Source organism: Phaethon aethereus (genome assembly GCF_964289735.1).
Source record: "Phaethon aethereus genome assembly, chromosome: W".
Classification (NCBI taxonomy): Eukaryota; Metazoa; Chordata; class Aves; order Phaethontiformes; family Phaethontidae; genus Phaethon; species Phaethon aethereus.
The window spans coordinates 2471925-2493512 of record NC_138581.1 but is presented as its reverse complement, the minus strand read 5'-3'; the positions used below and the strand labels follow the sequence as shown (position 1 = coordinate 2493512).

The following is a 21588-nucleotide window of genomic DNA, read 5'->3' as shown; positions in this document are numbered from 1 at the left end:
AGTCTACTTTCTGTAAAATAAATAAGGTAATAATTGGATCAGTATGAATAATCAGAATTCTTGGGCACTTCTGTTGAGGTGTATGAGGGCAAATATCTGGCAGCTAGTCAGGGGATTGATGTAGGTGATGTAGGCAGCAGTAGCGATACGCTTATCTTCATCCATCCTTCAAATAAACAATCCATCCTCTTTTCCTGCAGGGACTTGAGTGAATTGAAAATTGATGGTTCTCATTATGTTTGCAAGCGTGCACATCTTATTTTAGAAAAGTCTTCTCAAGCATGAAGCACCTTCATTAGACCACTTACCTTCAATATTTAAATCCCAACTCTAGCTTCTAATTTTAATAGAGTCATCACACCTTTCTCTTCAGTAATAGCTGGAGGATAACCTGAAATCTTTTATGTAATAATGGTTATGTAGGTCTCCAGGTTTTACAGCTAGATCTATAAGATAAAACATACCCATACGGTAAAGCAGTAACTTAATAGCCTTTCAATGCAGAGACCGATATGCTGATGCCAGCTGATAAAGCTTTGTTACCTGAGAGCACCACTGCAGAAGGTACCAAGAAGGGTATTTGATGGTGAGTAGCAGTAAGTGTCTGGTTTGTTTGTTTCTCCAAGCAGGTCAAGAGAATCCCAGAAGAACTGTACGTAAGGACACAGTGAAAGGTGTTGGGCTCCATAGGAAGTTCAGATTTTGACAAACATGTTGAAAGACTTTTTGAGGCTAAGAGCATAGACAGAAGGCTTTATTGTTACTTTAAGCAAAGGACTCGCCAAGGATTTGCTCCAGAAAGCATTGTAACCTCAGATATGTACTTCTGAGACTCACATACTCTTTTGCATCTTCCTTGACTAGGCAAGGGTGAAGAGAGGGAAGAGTCCAATGCCCATGGCAGCCTAGGGCAGCAACATGCTCTGACACCTTCTTGAATGTGTGAGCAGTGAGTAAGGGTGGAATGAGCTAAACTATCATTCCTGCTCTACCCTGTTACAAATAACCTCAATATCGATGGCCTCCTTAAGGAGAACACTAGCCCTCAGAGAAGAAAACAGAGAGGGGTCTGCTGGGCAAGGAAGGAAATGGAAAAGCAGAGCTAAGGTAATGGCATGATAACGCAAAGAGCCCTGAAGTTGAAAACAGGGAAAATGAGCCTCAGCTGAGCAAACTTTTACAAACTGTAGATGATTTTGACCTTGGTCTGATCCTGTAGTTGGGTTCCCATTAACAGTGTTCAATATTGCCAGGGATGTCTGCGATATTGCCATAGGAACAAGTAATGGGGCTGTGGAACTGAGGATTTCTCCTCATTTCCATTTTTCAAAATTGTTTTGCCACTTAGTACGTTGTAATTACTTATATACTTTGACATTAATTATTGTGAAATGCCTTGAGATTTGACTTGGCTATGTAATTGCATGTTATTTGCACAATGAGTTCTGGTTGTTGTAGCAGGCTTTGAAAGAAACCAGATCCTCTGGAGCATTTTGGGTCCCAGTATAATAACTAATTCTGATAGCAATGTGTCAGGAAGTTTGTTTTCTTCAGAAAAAGGTTGAGCTTTCCCAGATTTCTGTTTCCTGCCACAAGCTGCATGATTAACTGTTGTGCTGCGAGCCATCCAGGCTGGCATAGATACTCTGGAGACACTGGACAACACCAACCTGTTCAAATGAAGTAAGTTGCCGTTGTGATCAGCTCTTCCCTAACCAGTTTGCTTCCTTCCACTGTTCTGCTTGCAAATAATGTCAGGCCTTGCGGGCACTCTCACTAAGTGGAAAACTTTCTCCAGCGCTGCTCCTCAGGGCAGTGGAGCAGGAGCTGGGAGAGGAGCCAGGAGAGGGCATGGACCTGAGCTCCGGGGAAGCCTCAGTGGCACTCGTGACGCAGGATTTGGAAAAGAAGACATGAGATAGTGTTTTTGATCCAGTTCTCTTATTGTCGTCCTGCAATAGGAGCAAAATAGAAGTGGCAGGCTCTTTCCTGTGGCATGGGGAAATGAACTTCTTGCTGCTACCCATAAAGCACCACGGAAGACTTATAGTTATCAGTCCATCTTGTGATTAATTCTTAACTAGGTCAGCTTGTCATGGTAGGCATAGTGGTCAGGAAGAGATTTTAAAGATTTTAAAGTTTTTAAAAGTTTAAAGATTGTTGTTTATTGCAATTACAGTTCCCTTACAAGAACAAAATAATCTTTGGAATTCTTTTTTCTGTCTTTGTTTATTTTCTTAAACTTCTTAAACCCTGAATAATGTGGTACAGTATTGTGTCCTGGTGTAAACAGCAGCAGTGAGTTTCTCTTAAAACCAAGAGTCAGTTTTCGGTAAAGAGCAGCGCCTTAAATCCGGGCAATGCCATCCCGCCTCTTGCTGCCTTCTTCTATCCCTCCTCCTACTCAACATCTTCTTCACTGTACACAGTCCATAGAGATTCTCTGATTTTAGACTACATGATTAGAAGATTTTGCATCTAACAGGTTTCAAGAGAACTCAGTTCACATATCACCTTTTTCTGCATTCACAGCCCTGGTGATGTTAGACAACACTGTGGACCGTACACATCCTGAAAACTCCTATACAACCATAATCATACTGCAATTTATAATTTGGGTACAACGCGGGGTTTCTAGAGGGCTGTAGAAATAAAGCACTTTTCCGTTTGTCTCAACCTTTGTTTTCATTAATACTTCAGGTATTTGCTTCTCTTTTCTGGCATGGAAAGTCCATGACAAGAGGTTGATACTGAAAGTTTCTTTTAAGAAACACTGCAGAACGTAGGGAAGCTGTCTTTTATATTAGAAGGTTGACATCAAACATTTAAATCTCTGAAGAATTGGCTTTGAATATAGGCTAATAAAATAGCAACCTACTGCTTTGGCACACTAAATGTTACAGCTGTCTCAGGAAACACAATATTGGTGATTGGTTATGTGGAAATTAATTAAGTCCTTTCTCTGTCTCCAGCTTTTCTCTGCCATGAATAGAACAGTACCGTCATGCTGAACATAATGAGTTTCCATAGTCGTAGCTTGCTTCAATCTCCACATGATGTATTTATGTTTATTGATTTTTAATATTTAAAAGCACATAGAGAGGAAAGATAGAGAGAAGGAGATAAAAATATCACGCTTGTTTTTTTGTGTTTTTTTTTTAAGGAAGATGTTTTGAGCTCCAAATGGCACACGGCCACTCTGAGGAACATTTGTTTTTTAATTTGTCTGCCAATAACTTGTGATGGAACGGTTTACACATTTCCTGCACCTTCTTGGAGGGTGGAGGCTAATGCTGTCCCTTCTGTTGAAAATGACCATAAAAGTAGGAAATGGGAATAAAAAATACATCAGTAATAGTCCTTTGTTTTTTCTTTTTTTTCTTGTTTTGACTATTCTCTTGCAGCTGTAAACGAAGGACCAGCACCACAGCAGCCGTCCTTGCTCCCACAGACGCAGCCTGAGCACTCCAGCAACGAGGATGCCCCGAGCAGAACCATCCCCACTGCCTGCGTCCGCCCGACGCATCCCCTCCGCAGCTTTGCCAACCCCTTGCTACCTCCACCCATGAGTGCAATAGAACCTAAAGTCCCTTACACACCGCTTCTGTCTCAAACAGGTAAGAGTGGCGGGGGAAAACTCGCCAATCATCTGAACCACTGACTTTGAATTCGTGAGAAAATAGAGAGCGTTAAGACTGTCCCGTACCTTGAAGAAATATCTGTAAGTGCTGGCAGAATGGAAGGTGGATATATACAGTTTTATGGTAATAATCCAGTGTTTCATTCTGACAATCTGGAGTAAAAAATTGGGACAAGGCAATAGCTTAAAATCAGAGTTAACAAGTAAGTGACAAAAATGAATTAAATGAGATGCCAAATTAATCACTTGGTCTTGTTTCCAGTCTCCTGTTATGCTACAGTAGCTTGAACCAGTGCCAAATGCTTGACTCTTGTTTCAAGGCTTGCCTTTTTGATAATGAAAGGACTATTTATGTATGCTGGAGAAGAGCTGACTGCAATCTACTCCACTGTGCAAACTACTTAAAAATTAAATAGAAAGCGTGCAAGGAACAGAAAGAATATTATTATATATTTTTTCAAAAGGGCTTTCGGATAGTGCCAGTGTTGAATGAAGCTGCGGGCGGGTTTCAGGGTTAGACGAAATGGCGGCACATGGCTCTTGTGAAACGTTCCTCGTGGGTGGGGGGCATGGCAGCGTGGGGCACGGCAGAGCAAAGGGCACGGTGCCTCTCCAGCTCATTTCAGCTTTGTTTCCAGAGCAGCACCATTTCTAGAGAGCTCTTTCAGAAATTCACCCTGGGATTAAACGAGACCATTTGTGTGTTGTACGTGGTACCTGCTTTGTGCGTAAAGTCACCCAGCGCTAGGATTGTTCTTCGCGTGAGCTGGTGTAGCTTGACTAACACTGTTTCCCTTGGTAATACTAACTACTAGAGCTATTAAGGGGAAAAAAAGGGAGTTGCAGACTGGTATCTCATTTTAACTGTTTGCCCTACTCCTTTAGCTTGGATAATCTCCAGTTTGGCTCAGACAACCTTAGAGATTTCAGCTTTACTCTTTTCTATTCTAATACTGCTTTCCAAGCGTAGCTTTCTTGCCATGCAGCATATGTTAGGTCGATGTTTGCAATGAACGAGCTACCAAAACATCTCTGCATTTTTACTGGAAGCACCTGCTATCCATCAGCAAGTAATCCACTTTCTGACAGCAGACAGAAGTAGATAAATCCTTATTTGTTGGAGAACTGCTTTTGCCAAAAAGTGCAGCTGAAGTATTTTTTATATATAATAGAGTCCATTCATCTTTATGTAGTACTGCATTTTACGTTATGAGGATCTACTTGTCTTACTCTAGGGAGTAAGCCTGGTTCCCTCAAAAGGACTATTTGTTCTAAGTCAGTCAGAACTTTCAGAACTTACATTTTAACCATTATAATTGGGAGGCGTGGTACAGGGAGGAAGCTGGGGCATGTTACTAATTTTCCTGAAGAATCCTGTGTAAGCAGATGTAATGTTGCCTACAAACAATGTAGGCAAACAATGTAGGCAAACAATGCCTGCAAACAATGTGCAGGACTTAGTTATTAGATAAAATTAAGAACTGAAAGTTTATGGCAATAATCTGCCGTAAAGCAATGGAAATAAATAAAATAAATTCTAAAGCAATGAAAAAATCTGTTGTGCTGGACTCTGTTACATAGATGAAAGCAAGGTGCTGGGTTATATATGGCATTCAAACTATCGAATTCACTGTTACACTAAACCCACAATTTTTACTTTTTACAATTGTGTGTAACTTCATTTCTGATCTGCCTCCGGCTATTTTGTGCTGTTGAGGCCTATTTATTTCTCACTATGTATGGTGTCTCTTGCTTTTCTCAGTGTCCTTGTCCGCAGAGTCGTTAGCCAGAATGATGTTGTCTCCTTCACCAATTTCCTGTAGAAAGGTTTCCTTTGTAACTGTTAACTTCCATTTGTGCCTCTGGGCAGTGAGTTGTGCAGAACTGATCCACTGGTTCTGCATGTGGTCCCTCAAAACTGGGTCGCTCGTTCAGTACCCACTCCTGAATCCCACTCCTCTGGAACCCAGACCTCTCTTCTTTTCACTTATAATGGGAGCGGAGAGAGAAAACATTGAAAAAGACAGGTCAGTGCTTCATTTCACCAGCAATTCTGAGTACTTAACACTACCCATTAGCGTGATATCTCAGCCGTAGTGAAATACGCGTGAAAGGGAAATTTTGAAGACATTTGTGACTTTACAAAGCTTGTGATGCATTTCTCGATTTGAACAAACCTCCTAGGGAAGATGACTGACACATCCCTGCACAGTCACTCCTCCCGAGTCCCCACCGGCAGAGCAAGGGTGGCCGAGCTCTCTGCAGGCCAGGTGAGACGATTCCCTTACGAACCACGTCTGCTAATTATACGCTGCTTAGGGACATCTCAGGTTTAAAAGGCTCTTAGCAAATTCCCATGTTGGAATAACACTTACTTTCCTTAACCTGATGGATAGAATTAATTAATTTTTCATTACATTTTTCTTAAACTCAAGACATTTTGACATCTCCTATGTAATAAAGTAATAGGGCAATATGTGATGGACTCATCATCACTTAAACCAATTAAAGCACTCTTTGCTTTGCTATTCTATTTTTTAAATGCATGTCAGTCAGGTGTCTTATCCCATCAGACAATACATAACTAATGGAACAATCCTGCAGAATTCAGAAGGGGAGAAAGCAAGAGAGAACTGTAGAGATTGATCCAGAGATTTCCAGCAAAGACTTTCAAAATCAGGAACCTGAAGTAAAATTAACCTTTCCCTTGAAATCCTTTGTTGCTGGTTTGCAGACTCTCTTCCCTCTAGCTCTATGGGTTTTATAACTCCTTGTGTAAAGTAGCTTGTATGGAAATGCCAGGCAGCGGTGTCCTCCGGTCCTTAGCCAGCCCCACTGCCTGCCCCACAGCCAACTGCATGCCGAGGCTCCAGATGTATTTTTATGTTTCGATTATAGTGCTGGAGCTGATGGCTAACACTGGCCCTCATGCAATATTAGCATCAAAATTAATTTTTGGATCTTTCCCAGAGAATAGATGAGCACAGGGCTTTTTCTTGGCTTTGATTGACCTGATGCTAAAAGGAGGTCTCCCCTCTAATATTTTATCTATTCAGCATATCTCTGTAGCAGCATGATAATTAGCTGTTAAACTCTATCGTATGGTTCATAAAAAAGACATACAGAGGTCATTATTCAGTTGTGGCAGATTTTGCCATGAGGATATTTATAAATATTTAAAAGGCTGTGCTCCTGGTTTTGGGTCATGGCATCAGCCTAACCCAGAGCTAAAATCTGCTATTTTTCTTTTCTTTTTTTTCCCTTTTTTTTTTCCTCTTGAAACCGGTAAATCTGAACTCTTCACCTTAAGCTCTTTGTTGATATTTTATAGGAGATCTCACCTTTTCATCACTGCTTTGTGATTGAGCACTTAAGATTCCTAATACTTACTCGGAAGGCGTGAGAATCACTCCATGGTATTTCCAGTCCCCACTGTGGCTGCGCTTGCTCCTTTTTGCAAGTCATACACATAGGCATAAAAGTGATTTGACTTAGTCCCCTTTCAGGTTAAACAGAAAATGTTTGATGGAGTGTTGAGCTTATTGCATTATAGATCTGACATAAATTCCACAAATGGACAGGAAAGAATTTTTTTTTTTACCCTCACAAATGAAAATTCCTTTTAGGTCTTGATGATCAGCTGCACTTTAAATGAACCTGAATTAGGAGGTCATTTTTCTTTTGCGTGAAACAAGTGTGAGTGACAGAAAATACCACCTGTGAAGTGGTGGTTTTTATATTGTGTCACAGTTCCAAAACTTCAACCTTTTCAGGCTCCTGTATCTTTTGTGAGATAGTAAAAATGCTCCTTTTTTTCTTCTGCTACTCCAACAAAAAAAGTGTAGTTGGAAATCCAAATTATCATCTTCTCAGTCTTCCTGGAATCACTCAGTGATACCCCAGAGCTAAAAATTACTCTATTGTACAGCAAAACTGAGCTTGCTTTTCCTCCCTCCTGCTAAGCTGTAAGACGTGCCCCAAACTGGCTCTGGGCTGGGAATGGAGAGGAAGGGCTGCGCTGCGGATGAACTGCTCAAAGATTTATTTCTTTGCCTCTTTGGGAAAAAATCTTGTATTTTCAATGATGTCGGAAGTTTGGGGAGTAGAAGTGAAGAGTGAGGTGAAGAAACCAGGCAGTAAACATCCCTGTGTAAAAAGCAGCAACTGGGTATTGCCTGGACATCAGGACAAATCCTTCCCATACCCAGGCTGACCCACACACTGTTTTCATTACCAAATGGGTTCAGGGAGCCAGATAAGAAAATGAGCTCCGTGAGGTTTTGTGCTGCTTTTTTTTCCTGAAGCCATTTTAACAAAAGAACCAGAAAAACAAGATGAGTACAAGATAAAGCTATAAGGATAAGATAAAGCCAATGTTGAAACCGTGAGCTAATGGTCAAATAAAGAAGGGATGAAATCAAGAGGAAAAAAGGGTATATTGGTGTTAAGCAGTGAATCCTGGGCCATAGTAATCTCAAATAGCAAGACTTTGGGCCCTCAGTAGATGCAGAAATTATAGTGATCCTTAGAAGACTGAATATAGAAAGCATATAGAAAGAATTTTCGGTCGTGCTGAAAATAGACTGCTCCTCACAGGAGCGCTGGCAAAATTACTGTTACACAAATGTCTTGAATATCGGATCTCAGGTGGAGTGTTTAGAGGTAGAAATTCCAAGAATAAAATGTTTGGCTGCAAATTAGGCAAATTTTGGAGACATTAACTTCTAACTCTCTGGTGCTAGATTTATGCATTTAATTGCTGTCCATTTTTTAGGATGTTTAATCCTCTCTCGTGCGAAGTGGGGAGCTAATTAGTAAGTACATTTATTCTGAATAATCAATTAGCTCTAATTAATTAGCTATACAGCCAAATTCTGGGTCCTTTTGGGGGGGGAGTTTACCATTCACAATAAAAAAATCCCGGTGCCAATATAAAACACAAATGAAAACCTATTGCTTCTAATTTGAATTCAGTCATTGAATTTAAAGGCAACTAAGAGCTCTATTGTTAATAGGGTATAAAAATCTTTCTGGCATAGGGTGTCTTTTTTTTTTTTATTTTAATGGTGAGTGTAAATGAGATTATGGACTTTTCTTTATCATAGTCTACAATAAGCAAGGTCTACAAATTCACTGAAAATACGGGAATTCATTTTTGAACCTTTTATTCTGAAATCCCAGCTTTTTGCACTAGTAACTCCCAGATTCAAAGGAAAATGATTCTTTTATTTCAAAAGGCTTTACCTGCCCCCCCCTCCCCAATGTTGAGATTTTTTTTTCTTCCATGTTTCTTTTACAAAAACAGGCTTTCTCCATTCAGCCAGGAGATATATTGACACAGAAGTGTCATGAAAGGGTCAGTCCTGTCTGTTGGAGAAATCTGTCCCTGGTCCAGTTTAATTAGCGTGCAGAGAACTTGAGACACCTGCGCTGGCTCGTTAAAATCAACAGGACTACTGGAAGGTTTAAAGTGAAGTGTGGATTTAGATGCTTGTCTGGATAAAGGAACTGATTCCCCTTTGATATAAATGTTCTATTTCGATACAAGGCAGCAGTCAAATTATTTTAAAAATATTATCTGGATAATTATACTGTAAATCCATAGAAAGATTTAATGATGGGCCATTCTATCTTCCTGTGTTTCATAAGCAGAGAAATAGAACTTTTTCCACTGCATGTACAATTGCTCCACATTAATTTGGGACTGTGTGTGTTATCACTGGGCAGTTGCAGCCAACGAGGCACTTTTGCCCTAACACTTATTTAGCCCACGTAGTATTTCCAGCAAATAGATTAAAAACATGAAGAGCAGCTGAGGAGACAGAGACCAAATCTCTCACGTACTTCCAGGTGTTTGAGCAGTCTGTGGTGTTTTTCTCTCAAACTGTCCTTTCCAAACTCACTGTTCCTAATACCTGTTTTGAAGCCATAGCCCATAAAAGTGTGTGAAGTCCATCAGCGCTATTTCAAAAGCCCCCTCAATAGGCAGTCCCAGTACTTGCTTCGTACCATGTTCTGGAGAGTGATGAATGTCTTCTTACTCTTTTGTGGTTTATTTCTCTTTTTACTTTTTTTCTCCTGCTGTCAAATACTTCGAAATTAAACTTTGCCTCTTTCTAGAACAATTTCCTTTGTGGAATGAGCCCAGCCTCCATTGATTATCACCTCAAGAATCATTTTTAGAAACTCAGTTTCTCAATGAAAAATATTTTTTCCCACCTATAATGTAAAACATCCGAGTCTTCAAATAATAGTTTTCATATTGTTACATATAGTTACATGTTCCCCTGAGAGGCACCATCTTACATAAACGGGAACATCCTGCCATGGAGCTACGAGTAAGCTCACTTCTACAAGTTATTCTCATCTTTACGTTTCCACTTTTAAGTCATTTAAACCGACAGTTTTTACTGGTGGAGATAACAAATAACCCGTAAGTGGCGTTTGTTCCTTTTGTGATTTTCTGTTGTACTTTTATGAGAAAATTGCCTCTCCATACTGCAAGATAAGCAGTATACCCCCTAGCTTTGATTAGGGAAAAGATCTGGCTTTGCATTGCTATACAGCCCTCCTTCCCCACCCGTGAAGTTCAGCCTGCCAATCTCCTCACTGTCAGAAGCATCTGGGACAGGTGAAATTCTTCCATCGTTTTCATTTTCCAGATTGGTCGCTTGCAGTTTTGCGAGCTACGACATCTCTCTGTGGGAGCATCCTTGCGGATTCCTCTGTGCCTGCAGATCTTCATTACTAGAAGCAGCTCTAGGTAGTGGCACAGATAGTTTTGGGGTTTTATCCTGTTGGTTAGAAAAAGCTGTGGAAAAGGTGTGAGATGCAGGGCCAGAAAAGATTATCCTCATTTAGTTCCAAGTCTGACATTACCTTCTGATTTCTACAGCTTATTTTGACTTCTGTAGTCTCATTGCACAGGATTCATCTTGGTACTCTTCATCCTCTAAGAATCCTCTCAGTTTGTATGAAAACAATATGAAAACAAAGGCTTGTTTGCACCCCAGTAGATCGACTTTCATCTGCCTCCTCAGAGCAAGTAATCTCCAACTGCAGATCCCCTTCAGGTCTTTGATGTGTGCCCTGTCTGTTGGGCTACTGGATATAAGAATATATCTGTGTCCGCAGTTTGGAAATTTTCTGTTCAAGTTTCCAAATCAGTTTCAGGAGACAGGCCTATAAATACCTTGCCTGATCCAAAATATTTTTTGCTTTGTTGAAAATCATAAACCAACAACAAAAAAATCAGCTTTAGATTAATCAAATATTGAAGAGAGCATTTTGTGCAACTCTGGAATCAATAGACTAAAATGACTGCAGGTCAAAAACTGGAACCAGTAGCCCATGTACGACACAATGCCTCTTACTGCAAAATCCTCTTTGCAGAGTTTCTCTGGTGTCCTGTCCGCTGTCACACATTGTGTTTGATGATGGTTGTATGTGTTTACCAGGAGCAAAATACTAGGAAGAGAAACATTTTAAAAAATGCTAAATGTCCTTTCTGTAGCTGTGGTCACTCTCTGGTGTGTAGCCAAGATATGGCCTTCCCAAGGCCAGCCGCTAGTGATCTCTGCAAAGAACACGTCGGCATTGCGAGCTTGATCCACATCTCACCGAGGTTAATGGGAAGACTTCTCATTGCCTTTGAGATTGGCATTACCACCTAGTGACACCAAGTTATCACAAGCTTTCTGAGAAGCTCAGGACTCGCAGGCAAAGCTGATTCCATTACATTTTCTGTTCCATCTATAGATTATCATATAGACTCCTCCTCTTTGTCACTGGCAGTGACAAACCCCTCTCAACACTTCGTACAGTTCATTTTTTCCTGCATGCAAGTCCTCAGGCTTGTACAGAGCTTTCCAGATAGGATCTTCCCAACGCTTTGTAAAACAGCATTGCCAAAAATTGCTTCCCTCTTACATCCAAAGATCGTGGTTGACTTCTCTGAGGCACATACCCCCTTGTAGGCTTGACATCAGAAGCGTGCAGGCTTTTCTCTTCCCTCATTTGCTTCTGTTAGACCCATCATAATTTCTGGCAAAACTTCCTGTTCCTTCTTCTCAGAGATGTGACTCATTCCTGGCTAATTTTAGACTTCTGATGAATAGGTGTCTTCTCGTGCCAGTCGCATAAGCTCTCTGTGCAGCCAAAGGGGGGAGAGAGAGAGGGGATCTTCTGAAAGACAATTCACCCGACCTCTCTGCAGACTTTGGAAGGTGCTTCTTTCCCTAGATGATTGAGGGAGTTGAAAGAACCAGCAGAGACTCATTCCTCCCTTTTAAACAGCTGAAGCGATGTGAAGTTCAGCTGAAGGGATGTGATGCATGGTCTAGCCTCCTTGCTGTGAAAGTCTGAAAGTTTGCACAAGCAGCAGATAGGCAGAAAGGTCCGTGCGAGTCGCCGGGTGTTTCTTCAGCTCAAGCTTCCAAGCTTTTGCTAGTAATAGATTTCCTGATCACACACCTATTGTATGTATCAAAGCATTAAGAATTGGTCCTAAATCCAGATCTTGAGGAACTGCGCTGGTAGCCGCCTTCTACTCCAACAGTCTCCTCTGAGCATGATTTCGTGCTGTCTCTCAATATACCAGCTCCTTTCGATTTTTGCATTCATCTCCATTTTCTCCACTTTTTTCCCATGCCAGTGTTTTGAATCATCCCCCAGAACGCCTGTAACACATGAATCGCGTCGGAATTTTTTGTGTTCAAGTCTGATACAGACCCCAGATCCACTGAGTGCTAACATAGAATTTTTTGGCACTTTCTGAGTTTCCAGCTCGCTGTGCTCCCTGCAGCTGGGGACCGGCTGTGGAAACCCTGCGACGCGAAGAGCAGAAACCCTGAGCCCTCTCACGGAAATGAGTTGTTCTGACCTGGCCGAGTACATCATCGCATGTCCCATCTGACATAGCTCAAAATACAATAACCTCAAGTAGCTCTCCCAAAGTATTGCTATCAAGAGGATAGATGCTGGATTGGTTTTACTTGGTGTCCATCGTGACAACACATGGCCTGATCTGCACAAACGCATGTAGATTTAGAAAACTGCTGCTTCTCGGCTTGGCGCAGGGTGGCACTGACGTGCAGTGCTGCTGAAGTACCCGGGACGGTACCGCAGCCGGTTGCGAACGGGCCTTGGGGAGGCGGCGTGGCTGGGATTTCCACCTGGTAGCCATATATCATCTAACTAATGAGCCACTGAAGTGTTTAATAACCCTGCTGAGAAAATGAAACTTTTACACAGTAAATCCATGCTGGGGCTGCTCTGAGTTACACCTGATCCGTATTGGCATCTTCTGCCTCTCGCGGCCCCGGTTCCAAGGTTTCCTCTTTTTTACTTGTGAGATTCCCGCTGAGTTGGAGAACATTAGAAACCAAAGCGATTTTAATTGAATTAGCTACTCATTTGCATAAATTAGTTTACCTACTTAGCTTGTCAACCTTCTGCGTCCAGAGTTCTCTTCGAGAGGTCTACTTGGTCTTTTTAATGTCCTTGGTGGGGAGAGGGCTCAACTGTTGTGCTAATTACGCATTACCTTGGCAAGTGGTCACTGCTATAAAACATTTGCTGAAGAAGTTGAAATACGCAGCTATGCATGAGGAAAATTTTCTCAGCTTCATTTTAGTTATGAGCGTTACGATTTGCCCGTTGCTTTTGTGAGCTAAAGGGCAAAAAGATGCACAAACTGAACTTACTAATCATCATTACGGCTTCTCATTAACAACATCCGGGAGGGAACATCTGTCTTCGTGCAGAAAAGTGGGTCTTTAATTCCAATTACTGCAATTAATGAGTTACATATGAGAAAAATGTTTTTTACCACAGGATTGAGAGGATTACAGGAGCAACATACTCTGCATTTCACATGAGCTCCTCACCACCACATCAAATATCTACTTCTTCACAAGCCCGTGAAAATCAAACCAGTCGCAACACGAGGTCGCTTGTGTTAAAAAAGCCTATTTGGGTCCACTAATCAATAAACGGCACGGGTGCAACTTTCTGCGGTGGCTGTATCCTGCTATTTCTTCTTCACGTCACGGTGCTATCCCAGGATGCAACCCAGCTTCCCTCGAGCTGGAATTGGATAAGCCTCCCGTGCGCAGGGCGCGCGGCCGCGGCTGGAGTAGGAGGAATGCCACCGCTGCGCGCCGCGGGGCCGCGGGGCTCTGCCTTTCTTCGCTGAGCGCTGCGGGTGTTCCCCAAGCACGGGGGGAAGCAGCGTTGAGGGGCTACAGTCTGTGCTCCAGGCAGCTGAGGGTCAGTTCGCCCGTGACGCTACCTTCTTCGCTTCATTCTTTGGAGTCGGGCTCTTGCATTCCCCCGTGGTCCTGTGGCATGTAGCTGCTGGGGGCATGTTTCGAGTGCCGGCGTCTGGCTCTTCTCCCAAACCTGTGCTCAGCATCCGCGGTCGTGCCATCCCTCAGGTCTTAGGGTGCTTGTACCAATGCCAATGAGGAAACGTATTTTTTGTTTGCTTTGGAGATAACAGAGCATTAAAAGGCCAAAAAAGAAAGGGGGGGTGGGGGGGCGAGCACACTTCTTTTGGAAATACACTTTTTTATGAAGAAATGGAAGTGAAAAACATTTCCTGTTTTTTAAAAATTGATTTGAATGTGCAGCGCTCAGAAGATTGAATCTCTGGGGATAGCTGTGTCTTCTACTCGTACTCTGAGATACAGGGAAGTTTGAAGGCCCAGTTATTAAAGAATTCTTTTGGCTATTAAACTGGAGCTGGAAGAGTGAGGGTGTCTTTGTGGCAATCTCTTTTAGCTTGTATTGAGCTTTCACACGTTCATAGCTTCAGCTAAACGGGAGTTATCTGCGATACTCAGCCTCACAGAAAGGGTGTCTGCGCGTCTCTCCTCCTCTGCCCCCGTCTTGCAGCTCTTGACTGGATCTTACTTTTTGGCAACTGGATTTCAGGAGGGATTTTGTTCTCTCTTCTGCTCCATTGTGTTTTCTCTGCCTTAAACTAATTAAAAACGTAAACACAATTCTTCAAAATACAAGAAAGTGAATCTGCAAGTCTTGTCTCCTGGCTACTTGCTGGAGCTGTAAGGGTACGGAGAGCTGTCACGGCTGCAGTGATTTAGTGGGATTTGGGGAGCGAGAGCCGTGGCTGCTCCAGCTGCAGCAGCCACCCGCCTTCCTGCGCTGGAGTTACTCTCCAGGCAGTGCTGCGCCAGGCTCGGGAGCGTTGCTTTCGTGATACCTGTGTGATCTATAGGAAAAGAGAGGTAATCAGGTGGGAATCTAGTGATGACAAAAACAAATGGGTGTTTAGACTGAAGATTCATGAAAAGATGGTTTGGTTTTGCATGGAAACTGGGTGGGATTCTGATCTGAGACATGGATTTCGGAGTGAGCCTGTGTGTGTCCCATGTGGATGGAGACATCTCCCATGCTCCTGGTGCCTGTGTCTCGGCTCCAGAGCCACGGGCATCCTCATACAAACCTGTCCTGTGGCTCACCCTTGGGACACCCCTTCCTCTGTGCACATTTTATGGCTGGAGTGTCTCAAGCCCTATTTTTCTCATTCTGGGTCCAATTCTGATGCAATGGCCAATAGCCTACATGACTTACTGAGACTGATGCCTTTTGATACCTCTAATAAGCACAATCAGCTACTAAAGTGATGGCTGTTGTTACTATCGTTAGTATGGCACACATTTTCTTAATAGAAAAAGGCAGGGAACTTGCTGAAAGTCATAATGGAGGAAGTAGATAGAAAAAACCTATTTATGATTCGTTGTCTTGATTTCAATGGGAGTCAAATGAGCAGAATGAAAGTTACGCCCAAGTCCCATGGGAGATGGAAACCTGCCCTGTGAGACTCCAAAATGAGCCCCTGTGCCAGAGGGGATCTGCTGTTACCCGGTGGGCATGGCTGGGGGATCGGACACTCCCTGGTACTTGATTGCCCCTGCCATGCAAGTGTCAGTCTGGAGATGGCATATTTAAAGATAAGAACAGGAAAATTGCCTTAGGGCACAAGTAGGCATCAAGGTGGTTTAATGTCGATAGAGAGAAAGTGGGAAGAATAAATTTTGGGGACCTAGGTGGCTGGAGGAGGTGCCAAAGACCCTCACTGGAATGAGTTTGGCCTTAGGCAGGTCGTAGGGTTGTTTAAGCCGTAGCTTCAGGAGGAGCAGGAAAGCAAGCTTGAAATTGCTGTCCCCATTTTTGGCCTTGAATCTATGATGCGTGAGATACATGATCTCAGTTTGGCTTTGTATGGCAACTTTAATTCTAAAACTACCCCAGTGTACTTAAAATCAACGTCTTCTGTGCCTCTATTTCAACTCGCAGCCCTTGCCTTGCCAGCAGTGTCTTGCATAGAGCCAAGGATCTTGTGCTGAGTGGAGGCATATTGTCCAGGACGATGGTTTTATACTTTGACGTTTTAAATCATTAAAAGAGACGTAGAACTTTTTATTTCCTCTGGAAGAGAGCTGAGACATCTCAATTGATGCATCTTTAAAGAGCAGCACTTCAAACTGTGCTGTGGCTGACACCTCTTTTGCCAAGCAGCAGCACTGCAGCTCAGTGCGGTGGGCAAGAGGAGTTTTAGCAGAGCTGCTTAAAAGGGAAATCCCTTTCTGTCAAAAAAATAAACCTATTTTGATTTTGTTTCACCCTCCTTCCAAGCTGGGATAAAAAGTCAGAAAGAAATTTTTTTTTTTTTTTGAGAGAGAAAGTTGAAATACAATTTTTATTTTAGTTTGCTCAGTGATCCAGCTGGAGGGCTGCTGTCAGGTTGAGGGACGTAGGAACAAAAAAGGAGGAGACCCATGGAAATAACTGCTATCCCCTCAGCCTGGCCACTGCCCTCTGCTCTTTGGTCTCACTTTCTCCCCCAAACACAACATCGAACTGACTGTTCCCTGCCAGGCAGGGTCCGTGGAGCTCAGGTTTTCATTATCTTCCCAGAGTACCTGGTTTGTAGGTATTTTTCCCAGGAAAACTGAAGTTTCCGTGTGCAAACTTCTGTTTTTGCAAAAGAGCACGCTGCATCAAAAAGTAATGTCAACAGACAATTGTAAACCTGCTGCGACTGTGAGTCCTCTTCTGGGAGCAAAGCTCATGAAATACAACGGAAGAGTTTTTAGAAAGTGGTCTTGTTGGCTCTGGTGTTCGTCAAGGAAGAAGTAGCGTCTGTGGGGGACTGTACATTTACAACTGCAAACACAAGCAGCAATGGTAAAACCAGCTGCATTTTGCCTATAATTCCCAAATTTCACTGCAATCCCCATTTTCATACCTACAGGTTCTTAATGTGACTTTTGTTTCTTCTTCCAGGGCCTAACCTCCCCAAGGCTCAGGTTAAAACAGCATCCCTTGGCTTAGCAGGAAAAGCCAGGTCACCTCTGCTGCCCGTCTCAGTGCCCACGGCCCCGGAGGTCGCAGAGGAGGGACACAAGCAGACGGAGGACTCCGCGAACGTAAGAACCATCTTTCAGAGCCAGCCTTCTTGCAAGGCTCATCACCGTCGAGTTACATTCCCTAATCCCCAACCTACACATTAATTTTTAGATAACGGTCTGTCCCTCCTTACCCGCGGTATTACGCTGCAGCTGATCGCTATTAGAAAGCCAGTAAAAAGCTCTGGCAGCCAGTAGAACTTTTCTGTTGGCTTTAATGGACTTTGGAATGTGTAATACAGGGGAGAAGCGAGTGCTTAAATTCTGTGTTAATATTATCCACGGGACGACTCACACAGCCTCTCCTGAGCGCCCTGAGATATTAGGAGAAGGGGGGGGGGGGGGTGAGAAGTGCGATAAGGGAAGAAAATAATTTTGGCAGGGAAAAAGGAGTATATAGTAATACCAGATAATGGTGAGAAAAATAACACTGAAGGAGTAGATAAGTGAAACTGAAAAGATGGTGAAATTAGAATAATCTTTTCATTCCTATTAAGACTGTCTTATAGAAAGGTCCCACATGATCCGGAAGATGACACAGTGCAAAAGAAAAAGAATAAGGAGAAAACGGAATATGTTAAATACATGTTGTATATCACCTCTTTTCATCTACTTGCACAGGAGAATTCTTTGCTAGGCACTATAGCAGTGATTTGTCCAGCACTTTGTTTGTGAATCCGTTTACGTTTTCAGCCTGGCTGAAGGGAAAGAGAGAAGATTTGCTCTAGACATGGCCATGGAGGGTTTGAGTCTGCTGGCTGATGAATGCAGGACAGCAGGGTTTGATTTCTGCTTGTCATTGTGCAGAGCATAAAAATACACTTCTGCACAGAGTTGCAGAAGGATTCTCATGTTTTGCTGGGAAAAGGGGACACAGGACAATGTAAGAGACATGGAATCTCCTACTGGGAGGGAAATGGGAAGGGCAATGCCCTCCATGGTAAAATTGCTGGCATAAGGTGTAATTTAACACAGGACATTTGATAACACAAAGTGTGATTTCAGCTCTCAGTACCTTATTTTATCACAGAAGCACGATTTAGCTCCCAGGAGAGACACCGCTCAAAGCTCCACAAGTGCGAGGGCAGTTACAGGCAATACCGGTGCAGGCAACAAGCTCATGGGGTGGTCAGAATTTGAGGAGAAAGGCTAAAATTGGGGGATTTTTTTTTTTTTTTTTATTAAGCTTGACTCTGCGGGGGCTCTTAGAAGCTAGGTGCCTGCTCCATCCCACCTCAGGGACTGCAGGGCTTATACAGCACTTTCAGATCTTTTACTTGGTAAAACCCACGCAAATGCCTAATGTTTGAGCTCCCTCTCAATGGTGAGCATTTGATCTCTCTGCTGGGTGCTAAAAAATGTTTTCATAGTCCCCCCAAGCATGAACACATGTGACGTAAGGGAGGGAGCTGGGGAAATGGGGACTCGGGGAAGGGTCGCTACCATTGAATATTGCTCTAGCGTGGTCACCTCCGGCTTTCAGCTGCCGTGTTGAGCCCAGAGAGGCCGTGCTAGCCAGCCTGTAAGCGTCAGCCCGTCCGTGAGCGCCGCAGGTCCCTGAGGACCGCGCAGGGAAGGTGTCCTGGTGGGGGGGCTCCGGGACGTCCCTGCCATGGGCCATGTCCCAGGCTCTGTGCAGGGGCCTTTCGGTTGCCATCCCGCTGCCCGCTTATCTGTGCGCGTTTGTTCACTCGCAGGTTTATGAGCAGGACGATCTGAGTGAACAGATGGCCAGTTTGGAGGGGCTAATGAAGCAACTCAATGCTATCACAGGCTCAGCCTTCTAACAGCTCTTGATGAAGCGATAATTATCCCGGAGCATTGCAGCGTACCAGGATTTCACGCATACCACCCACGTACACCACTCCATAAAACCATGTTGTTCCCAGTACCACCCCTTCAGCGCAAGGAAGATTCCTGCAAAGTCCTAAAGGGAATGATAAAAAGAAGAAAAAGGAAAGAAGAATAATGGAGATGTTACAGAACTGTAGAGCTGGCATCTCAAGTGATGAAAGCGTGGCAAGGCAAATGACATCATCACTGCGGAGTCGTAGCTGATGCCACTGGATTGCTCATTTTGATCTACTAGTCTTCGTAGAGCTCAAGTTGTCATGACTAACTCACATTTTACTTCGTAGAGGTTTGTAGCTCTTTGTATAGATCTAGTCTTACCTCATGCAAGTATGTTTTTAAACATAGACCATGCCGTTAATGAGGCAGTGTTGTAGGTCACTCATTTTTTTTTAATACGTAATTACTGACTACAAAAACACCCATAGCAAATAATCACACCACCACACCAGAAATTCGGAAATTTTCCCAACAGCACAAAATGAAAAGAGAAATTACTCATTTCTTTTGTCGTCTCCGTCACTCATCTCGCACACGTGGTGGGGATTAGCGAGTTGCTGTAAAATTCAGGCATTTTAGCAAGTGTTTGTAAATCCTCCCATAGTTAATGTTTTATGTATGGCAAACAGAGAACCAGGAATGTACGACAAAAAAAAAAAGAGGGAAAAAAAAAAGCCTGCATTGGTGACCTGCTGCCAGCCAGCCGGTGTACACTTGCAAAAAGAGGACATAATACGCAGTCTTCTCTGACAAGCAGTCATTACGTGCTCAAGCTTGTAATAAAACACGTCTGCGTATGGGCGGCCTTTGTGCCAGACCGCCCTGTGACGACATTGGGAAGCGCTGCTGGATCCACCGCGAGCCGAAGCAGAGGGAAAAATGGAGCTGAAGTTTCCCTGAGCCTTTCCCATCCATCCCGCATCCCCCGGGACGGCTCCGCTCCGAGGACCCGTCTCCCCTGGGATGACGGTGGGCAGAGGATGAGGAAGGCAAAGGGGTGGCAGGCACTGGGTGCTTCCTGCGGGCAGGACACAAGCCTGGGGGAGAACCACGGAGGCCAGTACCTAAGTAAATAACTGATAAATTAATTAAGAGGGCTCTTCTGCAAGCGTAATATCCCCTGGTTGAGGTCGGCAGTACTCCAGGAGAACAGCGAGCAAGGAGCGGAGAGCAGCCCGACACAGCGAGCCGTCTTCAGGGATTCCCTCTCCCTCTTCTCCCGGTGCTTTAGCTGCACGTTACAGTGTTTATTGACAGCGATAACTGGTTGAATTGACTAAATTTTGTGTGCATACATTTTATTGCTAAATTTTCAGTTGCATTCAGCGTTAATCCCTGTTTATGCAGCTGAATCACCAAAAGGGAACTAATTTGCATGTTTATCAGTTAGGAGGCTGCAAAACCCAATAAGAGAGTTTCAGATGAATTATTCCATTCAGCTCTGCCTTTGATTTCAAGCTTGAGTGGGTCATAATTTTAAAAGAGCATGGAAAGGATAGGATCTTTACAACCTAATAGCTCCTTTTATTAGGTGGGTAATTATATGTGAATCTCCGAATAAAATATTTTGAGTAAAATGGCACTGCCACAGAAGTAATAATTCAGATTATTTTCTACGGCCCTGTGGTGGAAAGGAAATCAGATGTCAAGGAGGAACTCAAATGCTTCATTAGGAACTCTAGTGTGTTTGTAAAAATGCTCCTTTGAAAATGCCTTGTTATTCAATTTACTAAGATTTTTAATGAAATATTTTTCGAGAGCGAGGAAATCTTGTTTGCATGGGAGGCTGAGCTTTCCAGTTCTGAAAGATTTGTAGCCAAAAACCTCTACTAAAAATAAAATGCACAAATCTTTCCCGATGAAAACCCAGCTCAGCTCTTAGAACCTATAAAATCACTACCTCCATTTTAACTCGCAGAAAGAAGGCTTAATGCTGCTTTTAAATAGCTCCCCGTCCATATTTGCTGAGATTGACATTGTTGAAATAGGAACATAAGGTCAAATCTGTCTCTCACTTACCATTTACGAAATATCTCTTACCCTGGATTTGCAGCAGGATAGCTGGGAACAGAAACGGCCCCCAGGACTTTAAAGAGCAGCACTGCACCTTTTTAATCATGGAATGCTAATCCGGGACCAAGTGTGCAACAGCCCCAAATTGCCTAAAATAAGACGAGCCACAAAGAGGTTTGCGAGTTGGATTTTGTTTGTTTCGGACACAAGCGTTGTAGCCCCCAGGCGCTTTGGTATTGATCAGCCTCTTCGCTTTGTTCAGGCGTCTCTCTCTGACCGAAGCGCTAAGCCCCTGAAGTCTGCCGATGGAGCTGGTGCTCCGCGAGCACGGCCTTTCTTCTGCCTTTCGAAGCGTATCTGTTTTCAGGCTCAGCCCACTTAAATCAACAACGCTCGTAGACCAAGGCCAAGGTCCACGCCGAACCAAGTCCTCATGTACTCTGTCCATGGGAAGGAGCAACTCTACTGGCTCAGCCCAAGCAAGACACAGCCGCTCCCCCTCCTTCTAAATAAAGTAGTAAGAGATTTCTGCGTTGATTTAAGTTCAGCATTTGTCAGTAAAACTAAGTTATTCCATATAAACACTGAGTTTTGGGAGTTTTGTTGTTAGTTTATTGTTTTTTAATTTTCCTTCAGCTGTACCCTTCACCT

The 21588-nt window shown here is 43.3% G+C and overlaps 1 protein-coding gene across 1 annotated transcript in view; it reads left to right on the top strand.

Annotated features, from left to right (window-relative positions):
- The window catches only part of LOC309415080 (netrin receptor DCC-like), a 593773-nt gene extending 574861 nt beyond the window's left edge, over window positions 1–18912 (top strand). Inside the window, 3 exon segments of the mRNA XM_082012494.1 lie at window positions 3405–3617; window positions 16952–17094; window positions 18771–18912. Coding sequence (XP_081868620.1) covers window positions 3405–3617; window positions 16952–17094; window positions 18771–18860 — 446 coding nt within the window. The 3' untranslated portion in view covers window positions 18861–18912.
- Window positions 18913–21588: the final 2676 nt, after the last annotated feature.